The sequence below is a fragment of the Carcharhinus amblyrhynchos genome, chromosome 2 (assembly GCF_965287045.1).
Source record: "Carcharhinus amblyrhynchos chromosome 2, sCarAmb.v2.hapA, whole genome shotgun sequence".
In the NCBI taxonomy this organism is placed as follows: Eukaryota; Metazoa; Chordata; class Chondrichthyes; order Carcharhiniformes; family Carcharhinidae; genus Carcharhinus; species Carcharhinus amblyrhynchos.
This window is the reverse complement of record NC_137325.1, coordinates 60,848,920-60,873,758: the sequence shown is the minus strand read 5'-3', so window position 1 is coordinate 60,873,758 and position 24,839 is coordinate 60,848,920. Positions and strand designations below refer to the sequence as shown.

Below are 24,839 nucleotides of genomic sequence, written 5' to 3'. Positions count from 1 at the left end.
TTCCTGCTCATTCACCATAGTCCTTCAACACTAATTTAAAAAACTGTCTACCTCTTCCTTAAAATTTACTCAAAGTCCCAGCACAACCACACTTAGGTAGTGAATTCCACAGATTCACTGTGGGAGAAAAAAATTTCTCATCCGAGTTATTAAAATCCACCATCCCTTCTAAAACTAGGACCACTTGTTCTAGAATGTCCTAGGAGAGGAAATATCCTCTCCACGTTTACTTGTCAATGCCCCTTTTCCTCTTGAGGATTTTTTTTCCCAAATGCCTTTTTGAAGTCCATCTAAATAATATCCATTGGCATTTCTCGCTTTACTACTTTAACCATCCTGTCCAAAATTTCAATCAGGCATGTGCTTCAGAATCCAAGCTGACTTTCTTGATCAACTGAAAACATTCAAAGTGTTCTATCACTTTATCCTTAAGTATAGACACTCAGTTTCACAACAGGTGTAAAGTTACCAGGTCGAGAATTCTCAGATCTTACTTCCTCAGTTTAAATAACCAAGTGGCAAGCAGTTTTCCGATCTAAATTAATGGTTCACGAATGGAGAGAACATTGCAAAAATACCTTTTTTCTGGAAGTGACTTGGTCCAGTGGATTTGACCCTGCTACTTTCATTATTTTCGGCATTCCTGGTAGTTTGCTTATGATAATATCACAAAAGGAAATTCTGTCAGGTGCCGGAGCCAATATCCAGTCCTTCACCGGTGCGTTAAAACAGGTTATCTCGTCATTATCACTTTGCTCATAGTAAATTGGTGGTCCCGCTTTCTGCATTACAATAGTAATTAGCTGTTAAGTGTTTGGGGACGCTCTAACCCCTGAGGTCAGAGACCAGGCGCTATGTAAATATAGCTTATTTCCTTCTTTCCAATGCAATAAACTCAGAACCTCCTTAAATCACCATAACATCTCTGAAAATATACATCCCTTTCATTCAATGAACTAGTAAAGTTGTCTTTTTAAAAAGATTTTATAAAGTTGTAATAAACTTATAGGAGACAGAATAAAGTATCTCCTTTAGGGAAGCCCTACGGAAGGTCAGAACATAATCTGAAATCGAAGAAACCGAACTATTTAATCCCAAAGTAGACAACGTGCTTTTAAAATGTTGGAGGCCGCAATTTGTTGTGAAGTTACTGTACCTTGTGAAAGTCCCGGAGCAGCCCTGTCTCCTCCCTGTATCTGTGGTTGGTGTACTTCCGTTCCCTTTTCTGTGTCTCTGTCTGACTGAGACACGCGTCTGACCCTGTACCAGCCCAGGCAGCCGCCAGGTCGGCGACAATTACCCCCTCCCCTCGTCCCCGATCACCAAACAAGCAGAAAGAGTAAAACAATCCAACAAAGAGGGAAACACATGAAAAGGAGGAGAGAGAGAAACAAAACGAAAAGTATAAAGAGTACAGAAGTCAACATCCGTCAGGTGACTTTTCTTCGAATCCATATTTTGCACTTGTTTCTCGCCCTGTTCCCCCCGGGAGATGATAAAAGTATCTGTCGGCTGTGTCAGATTTGATATTGAGGATATTCCCCTCGACCACCCCGGGGGGGCTGCGGTGCAGAGCCGGTGACGGGATATTGCTCGGTGAGTGAGTGTGTGTCAGTCAGTGCGTTGCTGCTGTGAGTGTTACACTACATCAGATACACTGTGACTCACTCTTACTGACATTGTATCCCTCACTCTCTCTCTCTACTCCTGTCTCTTCAGGTACTAGTCTGATGTCTGGCTGTTTGTTTCTATCTTTTTTTTAAAGAGAGATGTTAAGTTATTTGTCCTAATTCTGTTCTTTTTCCGGTTTTCTGTTGTTGTTGGTGTGTAGTTTGTGTGTGTGTGTGTGTGTGTGTCGGTGGGGGTGGGTGGGTGAGACACTGTCGTGTTTCAGTGCAAGTCAGTGTGTGACAGCGAGCCAGCGGCGGAGATGTCGGATGACGACTCGAGGGCCAGCACCAGCTCCTCCTCGTCTTCAAGTTCTTCACAAGCAGCCGAGAAAGAGACCAGCAACAACAACAACAACACCATCACCGCCACCAGTACCGGCGGCAGCAACAACAACAACAGCAGCAGTGGCGGTGGCGGCAGCAGCGGCGGCATAGGAGGAGGAGGAGGAGGCAGCAAGAGGAAGAGAGAAGCGAAGAACAACACCATGAGCAAGAACCCCAAACTGCTCACCACCAGCGCCAAGAGGTGAGTGCGGTCCCCCCCCCCGCGCCGTCAACTCCGGGAGGGGGAAGTGGGGGAAACAGCCGAGCTCGGGGAACATTCCAGAGGCGGCACGGGGTAGTTGGAGCACGAGCTCCGGGAGGGGGGTGGTGGGGGGAGTGCCAGTGGCCCGCGAGCTCCGTGAGGCAGCCCGGCATTGGGGGAGCGGGGGTCAGGGGGCGGCCGGCCTGTTTCCCCTTCTCCCTCACCCGTCTCCTTCTCCCTTCCCTCCCTCGCGACACGCCGGACTTTTTTAATACCACAGGCTCATTTGCATATTAGCTAAAATCGTTTTGTGCCAAAAAACGGCCCCATCCTCTGACCCCCTGTCCCCGAGTGTGCATTCTCACGGCTGGCTAGTTTCCACCCGTCCGGCTTTGGTGGGATGCGTTGGCACAAGAAGTGCAGGAGTAGAGTTGGAAAATTTTACTGTATTAGCTTCTTGGAGCTCGGAGGAGCGGCCATGTTTTTTTTCTCTCTCTCTCCTCAGCAGAGGTCAACGTCTTTGCTTCATTTTCACTTAATTTTGTAACTTTTTAGTTATGAATCCTCTGGAGGATGTGACCGGGGTGTAGTGTGCCGATTCCGAATTGTACTCTTGAGTTTTTTTTAAATAATCCCTGTTCTGTGTTTCACAGGATCCAGAAGGAGCTGGCTGATATCACGTTGGATCCACCACCGAACTGCAGGTTTGTTGGTTTAACAAAAAAAATTGTCTGCTTTGATACGTGCATTAAAAGACGATGGTTTGGGATAAGTGCGATTTTGCTGATTGAAAAACCCGGTTCGTTAATCAAGGGTATTTGGTAGTGATGGTTGCTTTGTACCAGGAATTAGGATTGAGGCCAATTTTGCACTTCAGAACCAAATAGAATTTAAATGCTAGTACTTTTAACTGAAGTTTTTTTTTAAAGTTTCATTTTGGAAGCCTGTAACTTTCCTTTGACGGGGTTCCCCTCAATGTTGAACTTCCTGGGAGTTCTTGTCCATCTCAGTTGGTGCTATTACACTATTGTGTTTTTGTGGTGTTGGGGGCATTCTGTATAAGTGGATGTTGTAGCATAGATATTCCAACTCTTCTTTGGAAGGACATGTCTGAACCATCATTGCAGGTGCTGAAAGTGGGAACCGTTTATCCTGAAATGATTTTTATCAGTACTGTCAACATAGTAACAAGTTCCTATACAGTGGGTGATTTTAAAACACTTAAAATAACTTGAATTATTTGGAACTTTAAAAAAACTCAAGCAGTTCTTAAAATCTAAATGCATATTTTATAAACAGATGTAACTAGTGTCACAAGAACAAGATCAATTTATATTGCTGTGTGACACAGGCTAGAAACATTTTCCCTTTCCTGTCACTGAAACAATTGACTTTCTCTTAACGTACTTGACATCATAAAATAGTACTGACGTACATTACATCAGTACTGACTAATTACATTAACACTGCAATGAAGTTACTGTGAAAATCCCCTACTCTACCACTGTCTGGCACCTGTTTGAGTACACTGAGCAAGAATTTAGCATAGCCAATGTACCTAACCAGCCTGTCTTGGACTGTGGGAGCACCTGGAGGAAACCCACGCACACAAGGGGAGAATGTGCAGACTCCACACAGATAGTGACCCAAGCTGGAATTGAACCCAGGTCCCAGGCGCTGTGCGGCCATGATGTGGAGATGCTGGCGTTGGACTTGGGTAAGCACAGTAAGAAGTGCTGCCAAATAAACCTGTTGGACTTTAACTTGGTGTTGTGAGACTTCTTGCTGTGAAGTAGCAGTGCTAACCATTGTGCCAATGTGCCACCCCCTTATTAATTGGGTAATAATATATAAACTGATTATGTTATTGAGATGTCAAATCCTTGGATACATGGAATGATTCACCTGTTGTTCTTTCTTTCTTTCTTGGTTCATTGCTGTTTTCTTAATGAAAGCAATGTGTCCTATGCTTATAAAATTGCGAAGAAATTTTAAAAATGGCTTCCATTTGAGTTTGGTCACTTGCAGCTTGAGGAGTTCTTTCATTTCACTCTTAGTTCTGATTTATTTAAAATAGTGCAGCTCCTTGCAGGATCAGCCACTGATTCATTTGTTCTATCTCTGTCCAAGTTAGAGCATGCAATTGTATTGTGAATGCAGATTCCAATGCTTTATCGGTGAGACTATCAAAGTTATTCTGTTGAAGTTTGGATCTAAAATAAAAGTCTGAGGATATTAATTAAATTTCAGAAATGATATTGGCATGGAATGCACATCATACTCTAGCTTTTGGTGGTCCTTCACAGTGGTTAGCATTATTGCTTCACAGCGCCAGGAATCCAAGTTCAAATCCAGCCTCAGGTGACTTTTTGTAGAGTTTACACATTCTCTGTTCTGCTATCCTCCTACACGCCAAAGATGTGCAATTTAGGTTGATTGGCCATGCAAAATTGCCCTTTAGTGGTAGGAGATTAGCAGGATAAATATGTATGGCTATGGGGATAGGCCCTGTGTGGAATTGTGGTTGGTGCAGGCTCAATGGACCAAATGGCCTCCTCCTGCAACGTATACGTGCATACGTAATTGATTCTTAACTGCATTCTGAAATGGCCTAGCAAGTCACTCAGTTCAAGGGCAATTAGAGTTGGGCATCAAATGCTGACTTTGCAGTGATGCCCACGTTCCTAAAAGAGTAAACAAAAATATGTACTAGATATGTTTTCTGTCTAAATTATGGGAAGTAAATGGCTGACAGTGAGTTCAAAACCATTAAGTTAGTCAACCATGGCAATACCACAAGCTGGGAATAAAGACTTGGTAATCAAATCTAAGTTGAATTGCTGCACTAAGTTGACTGTTTTACTAAATTTTAATATTATCTGCTATGAAGTCTCCAGATTGATGGATGACTTGGTGCAGAAAGTCATGTTAGCAAAGCTATCTCAAGTTTGAAAGGGCTGACTATTTGGAAGGCAGTTGGGCAGGTTAAATTTGACTTGGGTGCTTAAGATGGGGCCCAGTCATGTAACTGAGCACTATTATCGAAACAGGACCATATGAGCCAGTCAAGCCTGCTCCACCATTCAGTTAGCTCGCAACTAACAATATACCTCAATCCCATTTTCCTTTGCTATCCCCATATCCCTTGATGTCATTAATATCCAGAAATCTATCAATTTGTGTCTTGAACATGCTCAGTGATTGAGTTTCCACAGTGCTCTGGAGTAGAGAATTCCAAAGGTTCACCATCCTCTGTGAAGAAATTCCTCCTCATCGGAGTCTTAAATGGCCTGCTCCTTATTCTCAGATTCTGTCCTCTGGTTCTAGTCTCATCATGCCAGTTAGAGTATTTTGAATCTGCTCTTCAATTTTTATTTGCACTTTGAGAATACGGACAAGGCTGAGGACTTTGGTATGGAACAGTTCCAACAATGGAGTAGAAGTGAATCTTGATATGCATGATGTAGGATTTACAGTTAACCTCTTCAGGTAGCCAATTCCTGAATATTATATGAACTGTGATTCATGCTGCTACTGATTATCATTTTAGTGAAGTTTGTCAGACTTCCTTTTTCATTATTCAGCCTTTGTGGATTCCTTGAAATGAGAATGAAGTACAACAAAGAAGAAAAGTACAGGGTTTATTCAGGTTCGAAGTGATGTAGTTGAACTTACTACAGGTGCTTCATTGCATAACTCCAGTTCATCAATGCTTCTGTATTGGGCATCTGAATTTTACTTTTAAATATTTTACATTGTGCAATACAGAACCAACAATGGAAAGATTATGAAGACTGCTTCTTGTGATAACTGTACTCTGTATGTTTAAGATACCATAGTGAGAGTTGGGGTGGATTTTTGACCAATATTTTTGAAGTACTTAAATGGCATTATTATTCGAAGGTTCCTACATGTGCAGTTTAGTTGCTGGCAGGAGTTTCTATCTAGCCAAACTGAAACCTCTGGAAACAGTTTTGAATCTAACTAGAAGTTTGTGAATTTCTCTCTGACCTGCATCTACACTGATCTACTTCTTATGATAACTTTGGCTATTAACTGACAGCTTGAAAAAACTTACACTTGTTTAAAAGCCGTAGAAGGATCTGTGTTTTTAGCTAGCTAATTTGACAGAATAGGTGCAAAATCTTTGGAAAATCAGAAGTTTATTGATTGATTTTTTTTGTTTTTAAAGTGATTTTCTGGTAGACTGGTGAATAGTCAGTTAATAAATTTACTAAAACTTATCGATTTTGTTACTGAATAATGACATAGCTAATAAAGGTACGAAAGTTCCTCAAAGGACCATTGCACCTCAGGAATACAGATTCATCAGAATTATATCAGTGTTAAGAGTTAAATTATGAGTATATGTTGCATAGACTCGAGCTTGTATTCCCTTGAGTATGAAAGGTTAAGACCGATCTAGTTGAGGTGTTGAAGATGATTCTCTCACTGCTCTTCTCTATTTCATTTGGTGCTGGAGTTCAGAAAAGTGGCCAGAACTTTGTAATTTGAGCTCAGCTGTTGGGAGGTGATTTCAGGAAGCACCTCTTTATACAAATGCCAGTAGAAAACTGGAAATTTCTCCTTTTAAGGTCAGTTAAAAATTTCAAATCTGAGACTGAATACATTTTTACACTGTTCTTGAAGTTACAAAGCCACTGCTCAGAATGGACCGTGCAAACCCAAATCCATTCCTTGCTTGCTCCAAAAGCCAATTCAAAATCTAATTGATTCCACTTCAAAGTTCCCATAAGGGAGACAAACAAGATCTAAGCTGACAAGATGAGGCATTGCACCCCATCTTGGGCTTGATCTGACACTTGATCTTAACCATAAGGCAGAGGTATTAAGGATCATGGAACTATGATGGGTAGACGGAGTTAAGACACAGATCAGCTGTGATCTAATTGAATGATGGCACAAGCTGAAGGAGTTAAGTGGTTTATCTGTATTCCTATGTTCACTCCCCTTTTCATCAAACAAAAAATAACCCCCAATTCAAAGTTTGAATTCTGTTATCCAATGAACAAAATGCTAACAACAGTTATCATTGCCAGCTGTTAAACTAGCACTGCTTAGAGTTTAAAGTTTAAAAAAAAGGATGCTGGAAACACTCAGCAGCCTGGCAGCTTTTGCAGAGAGAGAAACAGAATTAACATTTCGAGCCCATATGACTTCTTCACTCTGGAAAAGAATCATTTGGACTTGAAACATTAACTGTTCCTTTCTCCACAGACCTGCTGAGATTTTCCACATTTTCTGTTTTTATTTCATAGATTTTCAGCATTTGCAGTATTTTGCTTTATTTTACTAGTCAGTTTATTACTCTGTATATACTAGTCTGAACACTACAGTAATGTCCATCCTCTTTGCATAATCAGTCCATTCAAATTACAGTTGCTGAAATCTCCCATTAAGTGTATTGGCTAATCTACTTAAACCATGAGGACCAAGCAGATTCTAGTTTGATTCCAGGCTTGTGTTAAATTAGCTGGTTTTAATTGAGACAGAAGAACGTGCAGAATAATGAACAATTTCCCTACAGCTAATATGTAGGCGGAAATGTAGCCCAACATCGAGCTGCATATTTGTTATTCAGTAACTCAAATAGAAAGCACATGCATGAGGATGGGATTGGTCTTTGCAGTGATGTCTACATGCTATCTGAGCTCACATGAATGGCCAGGTGAGATACTATGTTGGTGACGATATTCCATTATGAGTTGCAATTTTGCTGGGGTTGGCTGAAGAGTAATTATTTTTATAAAGGAGCTGCTTGACATTATTGAATTGAACTATTAAAAGTGTGTAGACTAATGTGATTTGAAATAGCAAGAATTTGTTCAAAAGAGAATTAAAGTGGAACTGTTGTAGTGTAAGCCAACAGTGCGATCTTTCAGATTCTATTTTAGTTTTCATTGCTTGTATTTTTGTACTAGTCAATAAAAGCAGCTGACACTGTAAATGTTGTTTTAATATTTGCATATGGGAATTTTAGTAGTTGACATTGGCAGTAAGAACTAGAAGGTTTTAATTGTCAAGAAAGAGTGCTTCAGCTAACAAAGCCTAAATATTTTCATCATGTGAAATAAGTGCAGGAGATCGGGCATGATTCACTAGAGTTTTAATGCAGAATTAAAAATCTAGCTGTGGTAAAGTTTCAGGGGATTTTTTAGCAACGCTCAATGAGTGTTGGTGATTAATAGTTAAAATAAGAACCTTGTTATTGTACATATAAAGTACAAACATGTAATTTGTGGTCAGTTGACAGAAATATTGTTTTAATACTGGAAGCTAATAAAGTTGCCCTGCAGCCTTCTGTGAATCATCCAAGCATTTCTGAAAAATGTTATTGGCTTTAAGTGGCTGAGTTAAATCTGATTTATTTCCAAGTGGAACATTATCTTTAGAGTTTTCTGCTTTTCTTCCGCAAGAGCAGCACAGTGGTTAGCACTGCTGCCGGGGACCTCGGTTCAATTCCGGCCTTGGGCCACTGTCTGTGTGGAGTGTGCACATTCTCCCTGTGTTTGCATGGGTTTCCTCCCACAATCAAAGATGTGCGGATTAGGTTGATTGGCCATGCTAAATTGACCCTAGTGTCAGGGGGATTAGCAGGATAAATATGTGAGGTTATGGGAATAGGTGCTGGATGGGATTGTGGTCGGTGCAGACTCAATGGGCCGAATGGTGGGATTCTATGATTCCACTAGAGATGATTAGAAGAAGTGTGCCAATTTATTTATTGAGAGTTAAAGCATGTTAAGTTGTTCTTTAAATGGGATTTTTTTGGAATAATTATTTTGACTTAAGTAGGAAGAAAGATCAGAAAACTTCAGTAGCTTTGTTGATGCTGCTTTCATGGATGAACATTAAAATTTTTATTTGGAGTGAATGTTTTAAAATGCCAGTCTTAGCTGTCATTTCAGTTTCACTAGTTGTGACCTTTTGAGATGAGCACTTCACAGTGAGCGAGTTCATTTTCTCTACTGTATCAAACCAGCTGGAGTAATCGTCCTCATAATGTGCAGAAACTCGATTTCTGTTTAGTGAGCACCGAACAGTTTTGACTATAATGTGAATCAATCTGCAACTGAGATTATTCTGTCTTTGTGGCAGTAAGTTTCATTGAGAATCATGAAAATGGGATTGAGGAGAAAAGAAGATGGGGGAAATTTGAAGAATTTGCTTTGCAGCTGCTGCAGATTAGTACATCTAGAGCGCATGTCTATAAGAATAGAACATGCTAAAGTCCATTTTGTCTAGAATCAATTTGAAATTTTCATACAAGTTCTACAGTAAGTAAATGCGCCATCTGGCATAGTACAGACTTATGTGGATCAGGAAATGGTCTTGTCAAAACACTTAATTTCAACTTGTTGCCCGCATATTTAAGGCGGAATTTCCTTTGTTCTATTCTTTGTTACTGATTGCTCTGCAGTGACCTCTGATTGGAAAGCTACTTGAATGATGTACGATCCGGTGGAATCGTACCCAGCCTGAGTCAACTCAATCAGAAAAGAAAGAAAATATGGGGATGAAGGATACTTAAACATCGAAATGCATTTATCCGTACAATCAAATGTCAGAGTTCAAACAGTTGGATACCATTCAAACTTGATTCTTATGATTTTTGTAATCTGTACTCTTTATAAATTACAGCCTTGTAAATTGCTCCCAGATGTCCAGTTTTATTTTTCTGGAAGAGGATATTAACTGTCTGAAGTTTGCCTTATTGTATGACCTTTTTCAGATTCCTTTCAGATTACAGAGATAGTGGAGATTAAAGGGGTGCAGATAAAGATGCTATGGTTGGACTTTCTTTGGAGTTATCTTTAGCTTTCTGCATTGTTGGGAGTTATGTGTAGCTGGACAGGTTGATGTGCTTGAAACTAGCAAGAACTGTTCGCGTTGGATTACTAGTTAGGAAGCAGAGTACTTCCAGTGATTCATTTTTTGTTTTGGCTTCATTGTAAGTACCTCCTGTGCCAGAACATGAGGCACAATTGTGGCTGGGACAATGATGTATTATTTTGTTATCGTCTGCCCATTGGGAGGTGGTGTTTGAAGCAAGTCTACATATCTTGGACAAGCTATATTAAATGTGAAATTTGCAATTGCTGTCTGACTGCAGTAAATTATTTTGTTATATCTTGTACTTTTGGGGTGGGCTGTTCTATATTGCAACCACAGAGCTTGTGTATGTGTTTTGAAAATATTGGAAATGTCTTCCTGCTGTTTTGTTTAAAAAGTTGTTGCATCTTTTCTGAAAATAAATTCCAATAGCTTGCAGTGTTATGTTTTAATAACTTAGTCTTATCACCAGATCGTAGTGACTGTACACATCACTCTTTTCTCTGTGAATATATGCTTCTGGTATTGCTTAATTGAAACTTGAGGTTTAATTGTTAAGATTTTCTTCCCAACTTGTTATTTTAGGGGGAAAAATGATGTTTTTCAAAGTTACTGTCTTGTAGTTAACAAATGTTTATATTTTCTCCCTGAAAGTGATGACTGATGATGGGGTGTGGTGCCTCGCTCAAAAAAACCACTCTTTTTGTGTTTCGCAATGAAGGTTGGTCTTATTCTATAGAAAGAATCACAGCAATGTCTGATCCTGTCCACATCAGAAGCATTGGCTTTTTAGCAGGTGTCATTGACTTTTCTTTGAAGCCTCCTTCACCCAAGTCACTGAGACTGACAGTAGCCTCCCTTTGCTTGAAATCAGCTAATACAGCAAAGACCAAATCTAACTAGGACTGACTAAAAAGACTTTTCTGGTCAGAGTGGCCCACTCAGTAGCATAACAGTTAGTACCTTTTTATAAGGAGAATACCATGAAATATAGATCCTGAAATATTGCTAAATGTTTTAACTGCATTAAAAAAATCAGATTATTCATACAAAGGATTTCAGGACCATGTTCAAGCATGGTCCTATTTTTAAAATAAAACTAGCTGTATTGATTGTTAACCCCAATAATAAGTGTCATCCTAGATGGTACTGCACAGATTTCTTTATAAATTTATTATTCCTAAACTCGTGGAAGCAATGATTCCCTTTAACTTCTTTTTGCTGTGCCTGGTTGGCTATCTGCATGAATTTTAAAGGGAGCTTTGCTTGTTCGCAGCCTGTCTGTTCACTGTGAGGCACACTCCCCCAGTTGCTGTGCAGCCATGCAGCAGGGAACATTGATCGGCAGGTTTCCAACAAAGGCTGCATCAAAGTGGTGATATTTTAAGTGATATACAGAGTTGTTGACTGCAGTATAATTTTGAGCCAGTGTCAACCTATTGCAAGTTACAAAATGCAGTTTATTAATTCATACATATCAAAAACTGGAGAGAGCTGCAGTAATAGCTTTCTTAAGACAGCTTTTTCTTCAAGTTGTTATTACTGGACTCAGTGGAATACAGGTACTGCCTGTTATTATGTGGGTCTTTGTGGCAGCCTGTCATAGCTTTACTTTGGGATTGCTGATGACTCAGATCAGGGGCATGAACACCCTCCAATCCAGTAAAAAAAAGCAACTTTCAATGATGACTAGATAGAAAATGTCAATTCAGTTGTCTAGTTTGTGATGCCACAATGAACCATTATGAATACACACAGGCAACTACAGTGTATGCAACTTTATTGCCACAGATACCCTTTATCTTCCTTCCTCTTACCCTCTCAAAAAAAAGCTTTCACTTATAAATGTTCACTTGTATGGAGTTGATCTATATAATACATATGATACAAACTACTTGAAGTTAGCACCAAATTAGGGACCTGTAATAGCTGGTTTAGAAGGAAGTGATATAATTGTGTAGTTCAGTAACATTTGATTCTGTGCAAGAAATGTTTAGTTTATTGAGAGAAAAGAGATTGTGTTCTGTATGCAAATTATATTCAAAGGCAGTTGATGTTTTCTGTGGAGTCAGAGGTTTACAGCATGGAAATGGCCCCTTCGGCCCAACTTGTCCATGCCGCCCAGTTTTTAACCACTAAGCTAGTCTCAATTGCCTACACTTGTTGCTCATGTAACTGTCTGAATGCTTTTTAAAAGACAAAATTGTACCCACCTCCTACTACTGCCCCTGGCAGCTTGTTCCAGATGACACTCACCACCCTCTGAGTGAAAAAATTGCCCCTGACCCTTTTGTGTATTTTCCCCTCTCACCTTAAATCTATGCCCTTAGTTTTAGACTGCCCTATCTTTGGGAAAAGATGTTGATGCACACAATTTGATGTACTTTTTCTGTTGATTGTTTACTACTCAGCATTAGTTGTTTACAATGAATTGTGTCAATTGGATAAGCAGTTATAACTATTGTGATTGAGATGAGGCTATTTTTTTTTCTACAGAGCAGTTTAAATGGCATCATGAAATGTGACATAAATGCAGTTAAGATACAGATCAGCCATGATCTTGATCAATAACTGACCAGGCTAGAGAGGCTGAATGGCTTACTCCCGTGGCTAAAAAAAAAGCAGTACAATGTAGTTTTGGTTCATGACATTGTTTCACTGTATCTTGGCCATCTAAGCAAGTCTCCTAGCAATGTAAAGTACACTTTGTATGCTTTTATTTTGCTATGTTCAATACTATTGCTAATTACAACATATTGCTGAATTACAAAACAGTTCAGCATGCATATTCAGTTCACAGTTTTAACCATGGATAAATCAGTGGAGCAATGCATGTTTGTTCTGTCTCTGGTCATTGATAGACAGTAATGACATAATGACTTTGGGCAGTTCCTATTCTACTGAATGTTGCAAATGAGACTGGAGGGGATTGAAGTATTGATGACACTTCAAGCTTATGTGATAAATGTGGTTTATTCAATATTAATTCAAACTCTGATAAAGTGGGGATTTAGCTGTGGCCTTATTCCATACAGTACCTACTTGAAAATACCTTGGCTGATTAGAGTAAAATTTGTTTGGAACTAACTTCATGGCTGGCTTAGGTTGATCTAAAATAGGTCAAATGCAAAATTTCAAATTTGAATTTGATGGTGTGCATACATGTGTGCAAGCCCATAAATCACATTTCAGTCTGGCACATTGTGCGTTTCTAGGACATTACATTTTGTGAAGAAGTTCTCCAGATAATTCATTACAAAAGTCAATTCTTCTCATTCTCAATATTTTAGGAATCATCTGCGTCGTCAAGTGATGATTTCAATTGGATCCATTTACTGAGACTCAAACAAATAGGCACATTAGGCTATCCTGTCCATGCATCAATTTGCTTGGGAAAAGTTCTGTTTTTTTAAAAAAATGAACTTAATTTGAAAGTCTGGCTCCATGTTGGTTAAAGGGGGGAAACTAGGTTTGGGATTGGTTTTCAAGTAACTTCAAACTAAAATACAGTTGATATCTCAGTTCGTTTGTGCTGAAATTGTGATGGACCTTGAGATGTCACAGTAGTATTTGTTTGTTGTGCCTCCAGATTATGGGTGGTGTCAGGAGATGGGAAAAACATACAGAGGATGAATGGGGAGCTTGAGGTAGTGGCCTCCAAGGGAAATGCCACTGATCACACATGCACACTTGATTTAAACCAATAATATCAGTATGATTTATTGCCAAATTTGTCTGGTGCTATCAAGTGCAATTTTTTTTCTCAATATACTATCATGTAGCCTTGATTTAATAATCTTTGGCGCTCTGATCAAGTAGAATAAAATACATCAAATTGAGAGATTTTTCAAATACAGACTTAATTATACTCCTTAAGGCAAAGGTGGTGCTGGGTTGGTACCTGATGACCGCTGTTAAATATCCAAATTGATGGACATTCTGTCTGTTTTGTTATGGTGCAGTGTGATTAGCAAGCTTGATTAATAGGTCGATCAGAAAGGAAGCTCCATCTACAACAAAATTACAGACACAGCTGCTACTTTTAATAATGGATTGATTTTTCACCTTTAAGGTTGAAGTGTAATTTTTAAAATTAAATGTACCTAGGGATTTTCCATTCATTCTTTTGCATTGATCCTAATTCAAGAATAAATTTTATTGTTCCAAATTTTATTTTAAGCGTCGTTCTCCTTCGTATATAATTCAAATTTAAGCTTGATTTAAAACTTAATGGTCAATTATGAGAAAATTGGATTGCACAATATCTTGCAACAAATTTGAAAATTCTTGCATAATCGATAATGCTTTAACAGCAGTATTAATTTAAACCTGGGTTACATTTTCTGACTATCTTCACTTGTAAATCAGGCAGATCTGCTGAAAGGGGCAAAGAAGCATAATTGAGAGTTGGTGAGGATAAATAAGGCACTTAAAGCAGAAATAAAACAGATTTGCAATGGAACATTATAGTTTTGAAAGGGAAAAATTTAATAAAGCCTCTTGTTCTGATTATTGTCTAGTGATTCTTGCTGGAACATGTGCTTGTGTGGTTGTCAGGTGAGAACAGAATGGGATTTTGTTTGTGTTGCCATAAATAACCTACTTATTGTCCACAATGACAATTGAATAATGCTGAATTGTGTCAAGTAGCTATGATCTGTTGGCACCAGGAAAACTATACCTCAGCACTTTTGAGAAGGGCAAACATTGGACAATAAAGGCTCTTTTTTTTAAAAAAGTCCTTCCGAATATCATCTCTTGCGAAATTGGCTATTGTGCTGAATTAGCATTTATTTGTTGGCGACCTGTTCACCTTCTAATAAATACATTTTGCCAGGAAATGAAGTGTTTATGCACTGATGCTTTTAATTCTGGCTATTTTTGCTATAGGCATTTTTATGTTGGAAAATAATTACAAGTGCTATTTCTTTGAAGTTGGTCTCTGGAATCAGGTAATATTCACATGATGATACTGTACTGGGTCCCTTTCATTAAAGTGATGCTCTTTATATCCCTTGACTTTGGTACAAGTACAAGAGATAATTTAAGGAACAGTGCTGTCCAGATCAGGAGTTGAAAATCTCCTCAAATTTTTGCGGCTAATCCTGAGGTAACTTTGTTAGCAGTGGTATTGGGTGGAAAAGATGTGTGACCAAATATCTGAATTTGGTGGGATATAATTCCACCCAATGAGCATTTTAGTTGTATAAGACTAAGCTTGAGGCTCTGCCAAAGATAATTTTCAATTGAAAATGGTTCAGGAGCAATGTTTTCTTAAAATGTATTCTGTATTCCCCAAATTTTGATTCCTTTAATAAACAAGATTATGAATTTGCATGGCACAGTGGTTAGCATTGCTGCCTTAGGTTTGATTCTGGCCTTGTGTAACTGGAGTTTGCATGTTCTCTCTGTGTCCGAATGGTTTTTCTCCGGGTGCTCTGACTACTTCCCACAATGAGTAGGTTAGTGGATTAGCTGTAGTAAATAATCAGGGCAGGGGATTGGGCCTGGGTGGGCTGCTGTTTCTGAGAGTTGGTGCAGACTTGATGGGCCAAATGGCCTCTTTCTGCACTGTAGGGATTCTATGGTTCTGTGATTTCAGATCAAAAAATGCTGAAAATCGGTTCTAGATTTGGAGAGTGCACTAATTAAAATACAATCCTTTTGCATATTTCTTGTCATCCCCCACTTCTGATGGTCATTTCTTGCTGAGCCACTGTTAAGCATCCCAACTAAGTGGCCAAACCTCATCTGTTATATCTAAACAGTTAGTACAGCAAATTATTTAAGTGTTAAAGAACCAGTCAAACAGATAATCTACCCACCCTAGCCTGTTGACATTGGAGCAAGTTGTAGTACTGAACTCAGCTGAGATCAGGTAATTCAACACACCAAGGTTCAAGTGCACTACTGCTGTTTTTGCTAAATGGTGCTCAGTAGTACACACCACATAAAGCCTGTTGTAAAAGGCATTCCACTTTGCATAGGTTAGTGATTATTACAACTGTTTTATCAAGTTTATAACATGTTGATCGGTGATGCTCTTTTTAAAACCCTTTCTTTCATGTGTGCAAATTGTGTTTGCTAATTTTACTTTCTTGAAGGCCAATTTCAAGAGGTCAGACAGTTGAAAAAAACACTTTTTTGAAATGCAATTAAACTGGTCTGTGGCTAAAGGCATAAGCCTAGTTGGACAACCATTTAGATATATGTTCTAGAATGAAAAGCTAAATCGTCACTAGTTTGTACTTTGTTTTGTATTCTTGCCTTTTCTCAGTTCTAACATACTAGCAATTTACACTATTTTCCTCTGTTCTCTAATTGATTTGCAACAAATTCACCATGTCATTATTTGATTCCAGTATTGCGTTGTACAGTTGCTTTGATTGGCAGATCACAAAGTCTGTATCCAGCTGCATTTTCAGTTCAGTGAGAGTAAGATGTTTGCAAATGCTAATAGAGGATGATGTAGGGTTAAGAGGAAGGCCTAAAATGATTTCTGGAAATAACTTGTTTGGGCAACATCCACCTTGAATATTGGCACATCTGCTGAAATGTTTCTGGTGTCAGAGGCTTCATTCTGTAATCAGAAATGAAGCTGATGCCCCGAGCACAACTTACAAAGATTTCTATATTGAAGAAAATTTTCCTGAACTTCTTGAACTGCAAAATTGTTCTTTTCTCCTCTCTGACAAAGCATGAACATACCCTACCCCCAACAAAGTCAAACTGGATGGGCTTTTCTTTTTGACACTACATTAGTCAAATTTATTTTGTTACACGTTTTGAGAACAAGGCATGTGGAAAACTGGAAACATTAAAAAATATAACTGATGCTTTGTATGACTGTGGTTTGGAAATATTTTTGTTCCTAAACATTTTTGTACCTAGATTTATCAATAAGCAGAGCAGTTTAAAATAAGCTTTGCCAAACAGGAAAAATGTTGATAAGCAAAATTGCATTGGGATTTGAAAGTTTTTCTAAACTGGTTATTAATAAACATTTCAAAATACTTTTTGCTAACTTAAACAACTAGTCCTTTCACAAAAAAACTAACATCCTTTGAGAAGTTGTAAACAGCTAATTGGATAGCTGCAGGAATTTTGCATGCAACCCACACAATAAATATTTAGCCAGTAGACTTGCATGGAACTGAATGTGCGCAATGAATTAAAAGTGGAATAGCTCATAATCCTGGGGTGATGGGTGAGCCTATGCTTTGGGAGCAAGAGTAATAGATACTGCAGAGTTCTATAAACGTCAGTTTCCTGATGATTTCATTGTACCGAACAACAAACTATAGAGGTTGGGGGTAACACGTGGTTTGCTACATGACTTACTCAGTTTTATTTGGGAGGATAGCAAATCGATTTTCTGATGACTTAGTTGCACAAGTTTATCACAAACTGATGATCCACACAGGAATAATTGTGCACAATCTTGTTAACTGTATCCTTCCAAAACAATAACTTAGAAGGATGAGAGTTAAAACGAGTGCTGCATATGAATTTGTTTTGAAATGTGATTCAAATTGCCTCAAGTCAGTACCAAAGCTGGTGGACAAAGAAAATGAGCATTTGAACATTTTACCATTAATTATTGAATTGGCATGAAAAGTAAAATTGAGCTTTGCGTCTCAAATGGGGCTGCCCAAATTTGGCCATTAACAAATGCTGAGGGCACAGGGTGGAGTTGAGTAGGAAACTGGAAACCCTAATTACAAGGTCTTCAGTTATAACATTGCAGGAATCAATATATCCTGTAATTAACATTTGTGCAGACAGTAAGGCCAATTACAAGCACCATGCTGCTAAATTCTTTTCCTTGTCCCCAAGAAGAAATTTTGATATTTGCAACAGCATATAAATGTTGAACTGGGTATTTCTGTCAAACATGAGCATTATCTTGCCGTTATGTTATAGCCCAAGCAAAGAACAATTACTGCTGTTTGATTTGGAAATCCATGAAGCCACCCCCACCCCAGCTAGTTGTAGGCAGATCAATTAAAATAAGAAGTAGTGAAGCTTCACATGAGCAATTCTAAACATTTTTGTTAGGTATGATTTGACTTTGAAAATGATGCGGATTCATTGCAATTCTAATGAAAACAGTGCTAATTGAGGCTGGTGTCCCACCCAGTAATTATTTTTCTTTGCTGTATGCTAATGTTATTAAATAAGGGTGTGTGGATCTTTAGCTCCTTTTGTATTATTACATGGCAAGTTTGTAATGTGCATTTTGTTGCAACACAAGTTTTGACCTCATGAGAACTGTTATGCTATGCCTGGGGTATGCTACTTTAATAACATTCATGCCTGATATAGCTGAACAACAGATACCCATTTAAAAAGGTTAGAGTCTTTTATCATGGGAATGTGTATATTATAAATCTGACTGCCGCTTTCTTTGGCCCATTCCTCATTCAAAGTAAGTAAGAAAGTCTGCTGAAAATGCTATGAGTACAGTTTTTAAGGGCGAAGTTCATTTTTCTACTGAATATGGTTTAAAATACATGAAATGACTGGTGGTGCATAGGTTGTCCAGTTTATAATTCAAATGTCACCATCATAATTCATTAATGTCATGTCCTGAAGACGAAATCTTGGTGGTTCCATTCATTTTGCTGTACACTGTTTATCTTTGCTAATAACAGAAACTCTTCATAAACTGCAGCGTTTGAGTAAACTAGTAACAAGCTACTAAAGATGACCCTATCTGACGCAACTGATGCATTTGGGCTTTATTTAGGACAAGGGTGTGGCAGAAATTAGGAAAAATGTATTTATTACAAAAATCTGAAGGTTTTTTGTATCTTCTGAATGGGGAAGTTGAATTTTACGCTGTAGACATACTGGTGCAGAGGCTAGTTTTTGCAGAATTGCAATCTCTGTCTTGACTTACTGTACAGATTGTAAGTCTCAGAAGGTAGAGGAATTCTTTGGAGTTGCAAAATATTGTGTGATGCGTGCTTTGTTGGGGACAGTTTGTTCTGTTATTACCTATAATGTAATTCTATCTGTATGATCAGATTAATATGCCTTCAAAATAACATCTTTTAAGTTTACGTTGATTCAAGTTTGCATTTGCTCCAAGTTCGTTTAGAAATTTCACATCTAACTCTATTTTGTTTTTAGTTTGTGCCATAAACTGTGCTTTTTTTAGGCTTAACTTCTGATTAAATATGCAGTATTGAGGTATGATGTGCTACTGACGTTTATATTCACGAAGTAGCCGTAAATTTTTAATTCTCCCTCATGCACTCATATGCGCACACACCCATGTATTCAGTGATAAGCATTACATAAAGGAATATTGTTGACAACAGTCGTGAATGCAAATGGTGGAAATTAATTGCTCTTTCGGTGAAATTCTGATTGTTCTAGAATTGAGTCTGAGGCTGACATATCAACTGCAAATCAGATTAAGATAGGATTGCTAGAATTTGCTGCAGGGCAGTCAAGTATTGATGCATAGCATGTGTTAATCATATCAAATATTGATGTACTTACTGCTTGTTGGCTTCTCTGTGATGTTGGCCACTTGTGACTATAGGTGGTTATCAGCAGTTGAGGTCAATCCTATCCTTGCCCAAATTTCATCAGTGCATTTTCCAGGATGATCACAGAATCCTGACCAAGAACCAGAACAAGGTTTTTTTTCACTCCTCTGTAGAACAGATCTGTTGAGGCTAATTGTAACACCCCAAAACCTGCCTTCAGCTAACTTGACACAGACCAGGAAGCATCCTGAAGCATTTTTCAAATTATATACATCAAGTTTTAAGTCTGAACAAATTCTAAACTCCGTGAAATTCCTTAGCAGTCATCTTGTTGATAGAAGTATCTGTGTTGGAATTCAGACCCTATCCCTGAAATTGAAAAATGACTAATCTTTCATTAGCTTATGAATATCTCTAAATACATATCTATTGTTGAACTGAGCCATGCAGCCTAGGAAAGTACAATATTTAATTCTCAGTCCTCAAATGAACTAGCTGATACCAGCTAAGGATGCATCACATTTGAAATTGACAACTGTGATAGAAAGAAGAAAATCAGTCAAACTTACTTCCCTCCCGATCACTGCCCGATGACTCCTTCCTGGAAATTTGGATAGAAGATAGATAGAATAGGATAGAATTTGCTTGCCTGCAAAGCTCCTATGACCAAATATCCAGCCACAGTCAGCATCTGCTGTATAAACTTGCTCATTTAAGAATGCTGCTTCGTTTAAAGCATCAGAGCTGCCAACAGCCAGATGAGGAAAAGGGAAGAAAATCGTTAACCAAATGAGGATTTGGCTCTTTGTAAAATTGAGATGCAATATTCGTATGTCTTTGGTGAATTATTGAGTTCATACTTTTTGTTTGGCAGAGTGATAGTAGTTTCTTAACAGTCCAGAATGCTCAGAATCCATTTAGTTGGATTAGATCTCTTCCGATGTACTCTTTTATATTTTACACTCTGAAGCAGAAACATTCAGGTCAGCAGTTGTTGAACTACGAATTGTTCAATGTAATATTTTTAAATTTCATGGGACATGTGCATTGTTGGCTGAGACAGCATTTATTACCCATCTCTAAATGCCCCTGAGGCGGCATTTGAGAGTCAACCATATAGTTGTGTGTCTGGAGTCACATATAGGCCAGACCAGGTAAGGACGGCAGATTTCCTTCCCTAAAGGACATTGACAATGGTTTTCATGGTTATCATTAAAGATGAAGTTTATTTATTAGTCACAAGTAAGGCTTACATTAACACTGCAGTGAAGTTATTGTGAAATTCCCCCAGTCGCCACACTCTGGCGTCTGTTCGGGTCATAGACTTTTAATTCAAGATTCTTATTCAATTCTGTCGTAGTGAGATTTAAATCTGGGTCCCAGGGCAATGCCCTGGGTCTCTGAATATTAGTCCAGTGACAATTCCGTGACTCCACTGCCTCCCCTAAAAAGAGCAGTCTACCATTTTATGAGCAACATGGTAATGTAAAAGAAAATTGCCGCTGTGTAAATTAGTCTGTTAAATAGATTTTTAATCTTCATCCGTTACGCTGGTATGTGATGGTAAGATTTTTAGAACTAACTTGTTATTTTATTGATGACTAATTATTCCTCAAAAAATTCTATCCGCTGTGCCCTTTTTTAACCAACCTAAATCGCTAAGGTGAAACACAAAACAATTTTAACTAAAGTGATTTATGCACAATATTTTGATTTGTTTCTCCAATACCCTCCCCACATCTACTCATGCACGCAACGCACATACAATTTTGCAAGTGAATGAGCAGTGGATTAGAATGTTGCAAATTCTTGAAGAAAACAGCTTCCCACTTTGTTATTTAAAGTAAGCAATTTTTTGCACTTTCACCTTAATTTCAAAGCAATAACATTAGATGTACCTCAGTGTCTTCCTAAATCAGGCTTTGATCTGTTAGAATCCATCACATCACCTAAGCCAGGAAGTAGATTTTAATAACATGTGCTACATAATATCTGGAATCAAGGTAGTCATCAAATGCATGCTATCATCTCTGTTTTCCTTAGTCCGTAACAACAATGTAAACCACCCTCTGTTTATTGCTGTGGTGGTAGTACGTTTCTTATCGCAAAATCATTTTGTCTCCATCAAGCATCTCAGTTCTGTTCATTCATTTACATGTGTCTCTCCACTGAGCGCCTCTTCCCTGCCCAGTGATTTGAATCTCCATCTTGGCCCCATTTGGCCAGTGTCCATAGAGTTCACTGCCATCCTATCGTCTCTAAACCCCTCCTTCCATATAAATGCTTTTAACTATATCCATAGTCATCTCTTCAACCTTGCCCTGTCACATTACCACTCCTTATCCATGGTCTCGATCACAAATGGAAACAACCTCCCACTGTTTGCATATATTGCACGCAACCCACAAACACCTTATTGCTCTGCTGCTTTTTGCAGCTGCTAATGGAAATAGACTCTCTTTACCCCTGCCTCTTTTCTCTTCCTCCTCTTCCCATGTTACAAGACCATAGGAGTAGGCATTTAATCCTACAAGCCTGCCGCACCATTTAATAAGATCGTGGCTGATCTAACACTCAAGTCCACTTTCCTGTCTTAATTCCGTAACGCTTAATTCCTCTGCTGATTTAAAAACCTATCGATCTCTGCCTTGAAAATGTTCAAGGACTCCGCCCCCACAGTTTCCTGGGGTAAAGAATTCCGAAGGTTTGCTACTCTGAGAGAAGAAATTTCTCCTCAAATCCATCTTAAATGGGAACCCCTTATTCTGTGATTATGCCCTCTTGTCCTTACACTGTCCCATGAGTTTAATCATCCTCCCAACGTTTACCCTGTTTAACCCCCTAAGAATCTTATATTTTTCTATCATATCACCTCTCATTCTTTTGAACTCCAAGGAGTATAGACCCTATTTAATCTTGCCCCATACGGTAGTCCCTCTATACCCAGAATCATCCATGTAAACCTCCTCTACTGTTTCCTATGATAGTGATAATGACAAGTCACCACCACAGTCAGCTGTCTAGCCTTTGGTGTTGTATCTTGTTCGTGTTATAGCATACACTTTGTGTTTTTCTAAGGATAAAATTAAGTCTTTGTGCTACTGCTAATTGAAAAGGGTGATTTAGTTGTGTTTTTACTAGTGGCAGTCTATTTCAATGTTTATTGTTTCAAAGTGATGAAAATTGGCTGTTGGATTACTTTGACAGTGAGGACCTTTTTTCCCCTGCGGTATTTATTCCTGTCTCTGTACTGTAGTGGGGTGATGGGCCTCATTATTAAAAATGAGTTGCTAAGTCAAAAAAAAATGCGCATTCCAATTGCTAGTACAAATTCTGTGTATTTGCCATCAGATGTAGAAATTGGTTTAGCTGTCCTTGTGAAAATATCTGTGTGTGTGCCTGCATTATAAATTTATGGTTTTCTATGAATGCAGCAATGACTGCAGGTCCCTAATCTCGTCAGCTATAGCTTTCTATCTTGTGGTTTTGTAGCATTAATTTCAGGTCTTGTGTTACTTTCAGTAATTAATTGCTGGAGGGGCAAAGTAATGTGTAGCACTGCACCTTGAATCTCAAATGCTATGCCATCGATAGTTATTTGTTTCTTTGCCTTTCTTGCTCCTATCTGCATTTCTCCTTGAAAGATATACTTTTCTGTATTGCTCAAAAAAGATTTCTAATTCAGTAACAATAATAGTAGCTGACAGTAAGATTGAGGCAGCAATTGAATCTCTGGCAGTTACATGTTTTTATAACCATTCAATTGAATTAATGACTCATAACTCACTCTAGCTGTCTTAGAGTCATAGAGGTTTACAACAGGCCCTTTGACCCAAGTTGTCCATGCCACCCTTTTTTAACCCCTGAGCTAGTCTCAATTGCCCTCGTTTGGCCCATATCCCTCTATACCCATCTTATCCATGTAACTGTCTAAATGCTTTTTAAAAGACAAAATTGTATCTGCCTCTACTACATCTGGCAGCTTGTTCCAGACACTCACCACTCTCTGCATGAAAAAATTGTTCCTCTGAACTCTTTCGTATCTCTCCCCTTAAACCTATGCCCTCTAGTTTTAGACTCCCCTACCTTTGGGAAAAGATATTGACTAGCTAGCTGATCTATGCCCCCTCATTATTTTATGGCCCTCTGTAAGATCACTTCTAAGCCTCCTACGCTCCAGAGGAAAAAGGTCCCAACCTATCCAGTGTCCTTATAACTCAAAACCATCACCTCCCAGAGCCATCCTAGTAAATCTTTTTTGCACTTGTTCTAGTTTAACAATATCCTTTCTGTAATAGGGTGACCAGAACCATACACAGTATTCCAAGTGTGGCCTTGTCAATGTCTTGTACAACTTCATCAAGATGTCCCAATTCCTGTATTCAATGTTCTGACCAATGAAATCAAGCATGCCAAATGCCGCCTTCACCAGTCAGTCCACTATGAACCTGTATCCCTAGATCTCTTTGTTCTGTAACTCTCCCCAACGCCCTACCCCAACTGAGTAAGTCCTGCCCTGGCTTGATCAATCAAAATGCATCACCTCGCATTTACCTAAATTAAACTCCAACTGCCATTCGTCAGTCCAATTGATCAAGATCCCATTGCAATCCTAGATAACCTTCACAGTCCACTATGCTACCAATCTTGGTGTCATCTGCAAACTTACTATCCATGTCTACTAAATTCTGATCCAAATCATTAATATAAATGACACATAAGTGGACCCAGCACCAGTCTCTGAAGCACACCACTGGTCACAGGCCTCCAGTTTGAAAAACAATCCTCTATAACCTCCTCCTGTCTTCAAGCCAATTTTGTAACTATTTGGCTACCTCACCCTGAATCCCTTGAGATTTAAGCTGAGGCAACAACCTGCCATGTGGTACCTTGTCGAAGGTTTTGCTAAAGTCCAACATCAACTGCACTACCCTCATCTATCTTGGTTACCCCTTTAAAAAACACTGGAGTCGGTTTAGCTCAGTTGGCAGGACAGGTGGGAAGTGATGCAGAATGATGCCAACAATATGGGTTCAATTCCTGTACCTGCTGAGATTGAGCATGAAGACCTGTTTTCATTTGCCCAACTTTGCCCTTTGCCTGAGGTGTGGTGATTCTCATTTTAAATCACCGCTAGATGCAGCCTATGCTCGTAAAGGATATGGTGATCACTCCATTTATAATACATAAAATCATAGACTCTCAAGTTTGTCACAATGAGGCTAGAATCCACAGTGTGTGTGGGGGCGGGGGGTGGGGAGGATGCAGTTTATGCTTTTTGAAATGTAT

The 24,839-nt window shown here is 38.8% G+C and overlaps 1 protein-coding gene across 1 annotated transcript in view; it reads left to right on the top strand.

Annotated features, from left to right (window-relative positions):
• The first annotated feature begins 1,221 nt into the window (after nt 1–1,221).
• The window catches only part of LOC145354903 (ubiquitin-conjugating enzyme E2 E1-like), an 82,119-nt gene continuing 58,501 nt past the window's right edge, over nt 1,222–24,839 (top strand). Inside the window, exons 1-2 of the mRNA XM_080206523.1 lie at nt 1,222–2,196; nt 2,850–2,900. Coding sequence (XP_080062649.1) covers nt 1,931–2,196; nt 2,850–2,900 — 317 coding nt within the window. The 5' untranslated portion in view covers nt 1,222–1,930. The remainder of the gene's footprint in view (nt 2,197–2,849; nt 2,901–24,839) is intronic.